The sequence below is a fragment of the Pomacea canaliculata genome, linkage group LG4 (genome assembly GCF_003073045.1).
Source record: "Pomacea canaliculata isolate SZHN2017 linkage group LG4, ASM307304v1, whole genome shotgun sequence".
In the NCBI taxonomy this organism is placed as follows: domain Eukaryota; kingdom Metazoa; phylum Mollusca; class Gastropoda; order Architaenioglossa; family Ampullariidae; genus Pomacea; species Pomacea canaliculata.
The window spans coordinates 6494076-6504777 of NC_037593.1; the positions used below are offsets into that span (position 1 = coordinate 6494076).

The 10702-nt window shown below is 42.5% G+C and overlaps 2 protein-coding genes across 2 annotated transcripts; both read left to right on the plus strand.

The window, feature by feature from the left end:
- Positions 1-1112: 1112 nt before the first annotated feature.
- Positions 1113-4242, plus strand: LOC112561488 (the record flags this gene model as incomplete). Its single annotated transcript, XM_025234013.1, has 6 exons — positions 1113-1394; positions 2115-2243; positions 2437-2448; positions 2511-2553; positions 2968-3094; positions 3711-4242. Coding segments are annotated over 6 exons (609 nt in total), but the record flags the coding sequence as incomplete, so codon positions are not given.
- Positions 4243-5934: 1692 nt separating this feature from the next.
- Positions 5935-9980, plus strand: LOC112563067. Its single transcript, XM_025236782.1, has 5 exons — positions 5935-6494; positions 6866-6993; positions 8211-8326; positions 8754-8878; positions 9220-9980. The coding sequence occupies exons 1-5, from the start codon at positions 6210-6212 to the stop codon at positions 9382-9384; spliced, it is 819 nt and encodes a 272-aa protein (XP_025092567.1). The 5' UTR covers positions 5935-6209; the 3' UTR covers positions 9385-9980.
- The last annotated feature ends 722 nt before the right edge of the window (positions 9981-10702 follow it).

A 10702-nucleotide genomic window follows, 5' to 3' on the forward strand; every position in this document is an offset into this window, starting at 1 on the left:
CTTGATTGGATTTCGTTTGTTAGATGTGTGGAGGAAGGCTGTTTGGTACTTGAATGTATTGCTGTGTTGTCGGCAAACATTTCGCATGGTTGGGAGGTGTGAAGGGGAGAGCCTTGATGAAGACAGAAAACAGAAGAGGACTGAGAGAGAGAGAGAGAGAGAGAGAGAGAGAGAGAGAGAGAGAGAGAGAGAGAGAGAGAGAGAAGAGCTGAAGACAAGACTTAGTTTCCATCTTTGGTGATACCAGCTGTCATTGTAGCAAAAGTACAAAGTACAGCTTCCATAACAAATACCATTTGTCAGTTAGATTACTTGTGATATCTATCAATATGTTTCCAATTGGTATCTGATGTCATATTTCACTTTTTATATTTAAAAAAATGCTTTGTGTGAATTATTGTCTGTATCGTAGTTTCATAGGAAGATATGTTTGAACACAGCCTACTGTTGACTGAACGGCGCGACAGATTTCAGTCATTTCTGTTTGCATGATTTTAAGTGAAGAATTGTGAACTCTATAACAAACATTTCAGCAGCTGTAATTTACATGAATCGTGAGCAGTCCTTTACACAATGCTTTACCATCATTCGTTGCTTTAAAAATAATTTTAAAAATTAACGCGGACCATCTCGGCACCCCTCCCCTGCCCGCCCCCAGGTATCGCATGTAGTTCTCCTTCTCTCTCTCTTTCCCATGGGCTTAGGTCTATTCAATAAAAAATAAGTTCTCTCTTCTGTATGAAAAACCTGATGCAATAAGAATGAGCAGTCCAAAGTCCGTCACAGACTATGGTCGCGCACTTCGACCTGTGGACACTTCGACCTGTGCCACGTGACGAGCACAAAGAGCAGATAACTTTTTGTACAGGTTCGTGACTTCTCTGGTTATTCTGTTCGACAGCTGACAGCTGCAGCGAAGATAACAGCTGATGCTGACTGCTTCGTCGTCAGAAACACCGATGAAAAGGATTTCCTTCTTTAATTTTAGTCGCGACCCCTTGTGGCCGCGAAAGTAGTCTCCCCTTGCGACAGCACGTCATCACGTGACCAGTATATAGGAAGAGTCTGGCTTTTGTGTTTCATTTCTGCTCTGACCATCGACAAAGCCATGAAAGGGAGCAAGTTTGCTGTTCGTCCTCGCTGTTACTGGTGTATTCGTGGACGTGGAGGCTCTGGTTCCGATCCCAAGCCGGGAAGTGGGCTTCGTCTACAAGTCAGGCAGCGCCGACGCGGCTGTGCGCTTCAACATCTACATCGACCTCATCTGCCCTGCCAGCATGCAGGCTTTTTCCACTGTAAAGAAAGTAGCTGACTATTATGGGCCCAGCGTGCTGAGACTAACCACATATCTCTTCCCTCTGCCATACCACAGAAACGGATTCTACGCTGCCAAGGTAACGCGCCACCCACCAGCAGAAAATGTATTGTTGTTGCTGCCGTTGTTGTTGTTGTTGGTGGTGGTGGTGGTGAGTCTTGTTCACTGAAAGTTGTGGGAAGGAAGGAAGCTCTGACTGAGAAAATTGTTCTCAAGTTCTATCTGGAGTTAATTACAAGGCAATTGATAATTATCGTTCATTACATCAGAAAAATATTAGATGTGTGTGCGTGCGCGCGAGAGAGAAAGAGAACAAAAGTTCCATAACAAGAGCTAGAACACTCTCACACAAAGAGAACACAACAACTTTTATCAAAGGGCTGTTCAGGGAAGGAGACAATGTCTAACAAACACCGCCTGTCGTCTCAGTGTAGCAAGCAAACAGCTTGTTCGCGGGTAAAAAGATGTTCGTGGGATGCACGAGGAAAACGGAGAAACAATGACTAGAACACGTGCTTTACGAACGATGTTTGCGTGTATTTTTCTGTGAGAGTACAATTTTTGTAAGGCTCCATTCAACCTTTTCATTCGTTCATTCATTCAGTAGCTCTGTTGCATGTTGGATGTTTTTATTTTTTTACACCCTACATTTTCAAGAAATACTCCCTTCGTCTACAAAAAGGTCATGGAGTATGTTTGGTTCGTGTATTTTGTCTACGGTTTTTTTTTCAAACTTCTTTTTACGAAAGTCTAAGGTCGTCGTGCTCGTGCGTCACGTGTCTGCTTTTGTCATCACTAGGGTGCCCACGCAGTCGCCATGATGACCTGTGGCAACTTGACCTACAGTTGGTTCGGACATTGTCTTCAAAAACATGGACTTCCTGACCAACTACGCCACCGCCAGCATCTCAGACAAAGCAGTGGTCGAGTAAGTGGTGAAATGTAACAAGTGATAAAACTGTGGAGTGAAGTGGTCAGTTGTACAAGAGAGAAGGGATGGAGTAAAAAATGAAATGTTATAAAAGAAGAAAATGGTGTCTACTCCGTGTGCAGTAGATTAGCCTTATTGTCTTACTGGGGTAAGATGACCCAGTATCACCTGCATGGTTGGTGTGTTTCAGCCTCATGGTCAAGCTGGCCACCAGCCTGGGATTGGACGGCAATAAATTTCAGGCTCCTCGTCGATGATCGCAAGGTGGAGATGGACACTCGCATTGGCTGGAAGTACTGCTGCACTAGTAAGTCCGGCTGGAAGCACAGCTGCACTTGATGTCAAAAATAAAAGCCAAAACAATTTTTTAACGATTTTATTTGAACTGTACCTAGAAGGGACACTTTTGGCAATATTTTATAATTAAATGTTTTTAAATTTTACAATATTCCTGAGTTTTACGCCAAGCGTGAAGAACTTGTTGCTTGTTATATGTACATTGACATCAAGATTGGAGTTCACACAGGACTTATACAAACTATTCAATGTGTGTGATGCAGTGGGTAATGCTTCGGGTAGGAGAATCATTTTGTGGTCAAAAGATAATCAAAGTAATATTAAAAAATCGTGGTCTTAGATTCTCATCAGCATATCTACCCGCTTTATTCTTTAGCAAGGGTTGTCTATCCAAGTGAAGGTCCTGCATGTACTCTGTTCACAGGAGGGGTGGCGTCAACTCCAACCTTTATGGTCAACGACGTGGAGGTGTCAGCTGACCCATCGTGGACAGAGAACGAGTGGCTAGATGTCATCAACCCGTTGCTTGGCAAAACTCAACTACAGCACAGGTAGGTTGATGTTATTTTGGCATGTGTGAATATGTGTTTGGAAGGTGAGACAGGGTTGGGCGGGATGTTTCGTTTGGCTTATGTTAACTTCGGCTGTGGGGCCGTTTAGTCTGCCAAGGTGTCATTAATAGCAAAAATGAACCTTGTAAACAAAGCGTTTAATGTGTTGCCGTATCTAATTAAATATTTCATATACCCCTAATCTTCAAATGGATAAGTAAGGTTTGACGACCTTTGACCGGAGAAAAATGTTGGTTAAAGTCGAAGGCATACGGACAAACAAGAAGCTGGCTTTTTCCCCTTTTGAAGTCTGAGCCTTCGATGAGTTTCAAATTTAATTTTCAGTTTATAGACCTGTTCACAAGTGCATTTAAAAAAAGAATCAGACAAGATAAACTTGTTTTCTGTGTCAAAGGACGTACCCGTGTTGGTTACAGAACAGCTATAAAACATCGAACAGCCCCCTTCACAAACGAAAGCAAGATAAACTGTTGTTCTAAATCAAAGAACCTAAAGTAGGAAGTGTAAATGTAATGTTTAGGCTTACATGTAAACATGTATTACCAAGTATACTTTTCTTACTCTCTTGTGTATGTGCGTGTGTTTGTACTCTCAGATGTCGGTCAACATGACCTGTCTCTATCCACCCGGCGAAGTGGAGTGCTACACCCCGGAAAAATACTGCATCCGGAACTTCGGGTGCAGACGCGAAACTCGACCTCACAGACTTTCTTCTTACCTTTGTTCCGAGTAAATCAAGCTGCTGCCTGCACAAAACCCAAACCTCACCTCAAAGACCATGTTCTGCTTCGCAACTTATTTCCATTTTTTTCAGCCGAATTAAACCACCTAGCGTGAATTTCTTTAATCCGTTATATAAATGTTTTAATAAAAATTCAGCCTGGTATTGATCTAGAAAGTCATTTTTAGAAAAGAAAATTTCCAGAATTTCTGAGAAGTGTGGTTTTCTATTTCTTCCCAGTTGCAGATCGTTTTGTCTCCCTTCTCGAGAAATATCCCATTTCACATATCACTTTGTTATAATCCGCAATCCGAGGCTGAAATCACAGTTTTGTAATTCCATTCTCCTTGCTTGTCTGAAATCCCAAATGTGACATTATCAACAAATAAAGTTCTGTGAGAGCGAACGAGACTTCAAGGGCATTAATCATTTGTCCTGGTTTGTCTGAGAGTATAGCCAGCGAGGAGAGAGTGGCAGTAGTCTAGTTTAGACAACAAATGAGCAGACGAAAATTTTGGTGGTTGAGATGGACAGAGATTAGCGAATGAACATGCTTATCGAGAGACATGTCAGCAAACATTATGTAACTTTAGTTACCTGTTGAAGTAACGAAAGGAACATAGGTTCGCCTACCCGAGCAGAGGCAGGAGGCACACCTTGTTTTATTGTCATTTATTTGCAACTAAAAGTCAGATTACTTATGATTGGAAAAATCTGTTGTTCCAAGAAACATGCTAGAATATTTACTAGACGATTAATCTTATTGTAGAAATGAAGTTAAAAACAAGGTTGGTTGTTCGGAGAAGAGGAAACAGTTCAGACTTGTTGCCGCAATGATGATGTCTCAAACTGTGATTGGAACAACTTTTAACTAAAAACAAAGACAAGAAAATCCAGTTATGTAATCATAGAACTGATTTTTTATCAGTTGTGGGCCACTCCCTAAGTCAGGTAAGACAGAAAACATAATTTTATGCATGAGTATCTTCACCATCTTGTCTGGCGGTCGGGTGGCGTAACGGTCAGCGCCTGTCACCAGTCCAGTGGGTTGCCTGTCCTGAGTTCAGCTCTCGTCTCAGGCACGCTGTTCTTTCTCTGCACGTGTCATGAGGTAGCTTTAGTTGCTGGCTCGGCGTGAAACACCAATTCCCAAACCTCACACCATCTTGTCTATGCGTGAAAGTACCTGTATTTTTGTTTCGCACGCCAAAATTATGTGTACTTTAATGTAAGGGAGGAAGATATGGATACTTACTAGCCCACCGTTACAGAGGATGGAAGGGACTAGAATGAAAGGTTTTCTTCGCTACTGTAGATAAAACATCTTCACTTTTATTGATGCGTGTCTTGAGTTGAATCATTGCTGTCTCCCACACATGCGCAGTTGTCTCGCATGAAGATACAAACTAATCAAAGACCTTGAAAGTGAACAGATACCCGGGTATTCGCACAGCTTGTGTACTCACCTTATCTATCATCCTCCTCATATTCACACCTAAGCTGTCGTCGCAGGAAAGGGAGATTATCACTGCGTACAGAGTTATTTAGCAGGGGAGATTATTCTAGGTCACGGAAAGCATGGAATGTCAAATTACATGATGTAAATCCAGAAAAACAAGTTTGTTTATGTGACTTTGTGAAGACAATGGCTGTTGTGTCGTGGCAGTGCCAGCTTTCATACGTGAGCAAAGGTGCCGGTGTTGTCTGAGAATAGCTCCTGGGAATTCCTGCCACGGGGATTTTGTTATCAGCTTAGTTCCGTGATAGCAATGCGTGGGTGGGCGATCAAAGGAAGCAGTGTTCACTTTGGCTAAAGTTTTAGCAACACATTTATTCCTAGGGCATCTCAAATACTAGCTGAGACAGACTCACCTTCAGAGAACCAACATGGCCGCTAGTCGGCTTCAAGAAGAGCGAGATAAGGTTTCTGCTTAGTTTCACCTCCGCGGGTACAAGAGATATTTTACTATTGTGTGACCACATTATCTCAGTGCACCTAATTGAGGTGTATCCGTGTATGTACACCTACCTTCATCCCCCATTTTAAATGCAAATTTTTGCAGACGTGTGCCCTAAATCTACAAGTTCGGTGTCACAGGCGACGCCTGACAGGGCACACCTAGTTCATCTAGCATCTTCTGCAGCTGTCACACTATAAAACTCTCGCTCGGACTCCGCTTGCAGTCATTCTCACGGGCGGTCCGGTGGTACAACAGTTAGCAAGAGCTGGTTGTCCCAGGTTCAGCTCTCGTCTTGGGCAGGTGTTATTTCTCTACGTGGCATCTGTTTACAGGGCTTTGCCGTGATATAGCCTTCGTAAAACACCAATTTCTCTTCTCTCCCACCTTCTTCATTATTCTCACCCAGTTCCCGATGGCGCAATGTCGTGTGGTCCAGATGGCGGTAGTCTTCATGGTGATGACCCTGGCGGGAGGTCAAGTGCCGATCCCCCCGCGCCATGCGGGGTTCGTGTATCGATGTGGACATAACAACGCCCCGATTCACTTCGATCTCTACATCGACCTCACATGTAGTGACAGCTTGGTGGCCTTTCCCACTGTTCGCAAGGTGGCGGACCACTACGGACCGGACAAGCTGAGGTTGACCACCTTCCTCTTCGCCCTGCCCTACCACAGAAACGCCTACGCTACAACAAAGGTCACGGTTATTCTCCTAATTGTTTACTGCTGTTCTTTCCTCGGTTTTTTTCTTCTTTTTTGTTTTGTTTCTTTTTTTGTGTTTCCTTTATTTGTTTCTGTGTATGTTTTCTTTATTTTGTTTGTTATATTGTTTATTCTTTTTCTCGTTTCCGTTTTTTATACCTCCTTCACTCTAGCTTTCTTTCCTTATTGTTTCCTTTTTTCTTTCTCTTATCTCTACCTTTCCCTTTCTCTCTTTTTCGCTCTTCCATTTCTCGTTCATAAAAAGTTTTGTTCGAGTTGTAGACCATTACTGCCATAACAATATTTATCCTTCTTCGCCCCCATTAGACGTTTCTTCTCTGTCATTGTTGATTTGTCGTCTGACAGGGTGCTCACGCTGTAGACATTATCACTAGGGGCAACTTGACCTACACTTGGTTTGCTACAGTCTTCAACAACATTGCCAGCTTAACGGACTCAGCAACACGAAATCTGACAGACATCGATGTTCTTAAGTAAGCTGCTCCGTCATTATCGCCATTATTAACAGCAAAAGTTGTTGTTGTTGTAGAAGTATTATTTTATAAAACTACTTTAATGACGATCATTTCAACTAATGAAACACCTGGTGTATGTAGAAGTCACTTGCATCTTGCCGTTGACCAACCTCGGTTTTAAGGTGACCAACGTTTTATCCAAGTTGTTAGCTGTTGATAACCAGGGATGAAGGTGAAAATCTGATCATGAAACGTTCTAACTCATAATTCATCATGCTTTCCACAAGTGTAATTGCATAAAACGATGCATTACTGTTGTGGGGTATTTAATAGTGTGATAGGGGTGTGCGTGGAAGAGCAGCTGGTATCCATGCCTTCGTGCATCCGTCCGCGTGTTTATTCTCTATTACAGGGTATAGGCACTTATTCCTCACCACACACTCACATATATATATATGCATTTAGGACAGAAGTGCATGTCACTGACTAGGCCATCAAGTAGCATTAGCCTGTGTGTGCATAGTTATATAAGTGTACGTGTCCGACAATGAAGAGAAGTCTATTTATCTTTATAAAAATGCTGATACGTTGTGTGTGAACATTAATGTCTGCCAATCAGTCCTGTCTGGCTTTCCAGCTATTCCAGAACTAATTCCAATCGGTGGCATCTAGGCAGACTCTAAGCATTCAGTTGTCTTTCCCACAAAGTTCTCTGTCACACCCTTCCCTGCTCTTCTTCCTTTTGCAATATCATGTTACTCTCAGCTCTTGTTCTTGTTATTTGGTTCCTCTCTGTTTTCTGTATTTGATTTTATTCTTCATTTAGTATGGTTGTTTATTCTTTTATAGTTCATATGTTATTTGTTTTCCTGTTCCTCGTATGCTGTCCGTGTTTCGTTCTTTTTCTAAAGCGCTAAGAGCATGCACCTTAGGAGTGTGAGTATGCGCTTTAAAAATTTTGCATTTATTATTATTACAAACGCCCATCCATGGACAAGGGAGGTGATCATTGCTGTGGAGAATGATACACTAACATTTTATCCGACTTCACAGAATCTTTTTAACTTCCCACAAGCACGTGTATAGAAAGTCGACATATATATAAATTCCACTGGGTGTTGGTCACCTTGTTCGGGCTTCCCGTATTTATGTAATAATTTATCTCAACATTCTCTAGTTCTGTATCATTTCACATCATATTCATATTCAATTCATAATTCTGTTATGCTTTCCAGCCGACTTGTAAGTCTGGCCTCTGCAATAGGGGTACCTGATGTTCAGTTCCGGCAGCAGATTGTCAGCAATCTAGTCTCTTCCTTGGCTCGCAACGGGTGGAAGTATGCGTGTACCCGTAAGTATGTGGCCTGTCTCCAGGGTACTGGCAACTCAGTGTACTTTCACAAGTTGGAACTATGTCACGTAGGTAGGACGCTGAATGAAGCTTTAACTCGAGGTTGTTGTTATCGGTAGTGTTGGTCATGGTGATGGTGATGGAGGAAGGGGTGGTCGTTGACGTGGTAATGATTAGAGGCGGTCTTTGAGGGTGACAACTGAGGTAACCGCCCCAACCCCTCGCCTGAGAGGGGCCCTGGAGATTCGTGTGGTACAATATATAGCTCACACTTACGGCTCTCGGCCCCGGGGTCCCAGCATACTTCTAAGGCTGTTACTGGTGATGATAATTGATGATTGATGACGATTAATGAAAGTTAACCTTTGATGATGATTTCTTCTGCTGCTGCTGTCGCTGCTGATGCTGCTGATGATGATTAATGCAGGTTCGGTGGCGGAAACGCCGTCTTTCTTTATCAACGGTGTGGCGGTTAGAGATGCTCAGTCAACGTGGACTGAACAGCAGTGGCATCAGCTGATCGACTCCTTGCTGACCGACACCGCATATCAGGTAGCCGACCTTGACACCCTTAAAGAACTTTGCAGGCCACGGAGTCTTCGACCAGTCTCAAAATGACATTTTCATATTTCATTTAGTTTAAACTTTCTTTGCTTTCACACTCAGAACATGGGTTTTAAGTGACAGGGTAGAAATAAACTTTTCGTGCAACCTCTTATTCATCAAGCAAAATAACAGAGGCAAGTAAACTCTAGGTAATGGAAAGTTGAAGCAAAAGGCGGGCGGGGGTGCGCTATCTTCTGTAAAGGGAGATAACTGTAGCAAATAGTCTGCTTCAAAAAAGCCTGCCATGTTCTCTCCCCTTGTTACTGTACGTGCGTGCGGTGTTTCAGATATACTCAGGCGATTGTGAAGGGTTGAACCCAATTGTGAACCCAACCCGATATGAACCTCACAGGGCTGACCACCTGTCTGCAGCACACACTGTGCAAAGCAGCTTCGCTACCAGTGTCCTCAGCTTTGTTTTCATCGCCCACATTATCATCATCGTATCGTAAAAAAAAAAAAACACAGAAATTTTACAATCTCTTTACGTTTACTCAGACCCTGTCTTCACCTTCTTGGAGAAAGTGTGTGTGGCTGGAGCGAGAGAGAATTTGGGGGGGGGGGAAAGAGTTTTTCAAGGGAGACAATTGCAGAAGTCTAATGTCAACGGCATAAATTGAGTTGTTTCCCTTGCATTATTTCTATCGCCCTGTTCGTGTATCCGCAACATAAGCATTACATTCCAACAATCATTATTCATAATCTTTATATATATGTGCAAATGGTTTAACGGGGTCAAACACATTCCACCATCCCGAAATGAACCCTGCTATGTCTATTGCTCGCATTCCAATGTTTACTCTTTGTTGAACATTCGATCCTCCCTTGCAAACGTTAAACGGATTGTTAGTTCAGTAATTGCAGCCATTTACAGCAGTCAATTCATCAATATATATTTGTTATTGTTCATCCATTGTAGATATTTTGTACACTTTTACACTTCATGCCTTATTCAAGGCAATAATAGTACATTCATTACTAAACAGTTTCTTCAACTTTATTAATAATCGCATGCCCTGTCACACGACAATAAAGTTTTGTTTTAATATCCAAGTGTTTTAGTTTTGCTCTAAAATTCCGCAGAGGTTATCTTATCCCTCACATGGACTCTCAGAGGTAGGACCTCTTCCCAAGCCTTTATCCCTTACTCTCCACGTTACAGATGCGCTAAAAGCTATACATTGTGTGGAAGTTCTTCTCAACAAACATCGAAGAGAAGAAAATGGTTTTTGAATCTGTGATGCGTCCAGTGGTCAGTATTGGTTTTATTAACAACCTGCCCGTCTGTGTAACAAAGGTCACTTTATTGGCATGCACTTTAATTCTGGACACCAGTTTATCATTTATAGTAAACTAATGGTACGTGCAAACCAACACAGTGACAATACTTAACTACCCAACAGTTTAACGGTCGTGCCAGCAGTTGAAACAAGAGTTATGCATGGAAATTACTTCAAGACCATCATATCTGCTCTTATTAGCCATGACCTTTTTTTTAACCGAAAAGGCGAGGGGACGTGTCTGCTATGATGTTTAGCGAGTGCCCACCCCTTTCTCTAAACCAGGGGTAGGGCGTGTGACTAATTGATTTGATCCGGCCCAGCCAAGACGTCTGCAGGCGAGACTAGAATTGTAGATCGATGAGCTTTTTGCGTGCAGCATTGATTTACATCAAATAAATTATAATAATAATGTCAATTTTGAGAGACAAGCAGGGAAAAACACCACCACCACCAACACCACCACCAATATGGAGAGAACGAGAAAGGG

Bases quoted from the DNA above. Each gene is read 5' to 3' on its own strand.
- LOC112563067 (XM_025236782.1), top strand. From the start codon at position 6,210: ATGGCGCAATGTCGTGTGGTCCAGATGGCGGTAGTCTTCATGGTGATG. The intron at 6,495-6,865 runs GTCACGGTTATT...GTCGTCTGACAG, and splicing joins ACGCCTACGCTACAACAAAG to GGTGCTCACGCTGTAGACAT. The intron at 8,879-9,219 runs GTAGCCGACCTT...GCGGTGTTTCAG, and splicing joins TGACCGACACCGCATATCAG to ATATACTCAGGCGATTGTGA.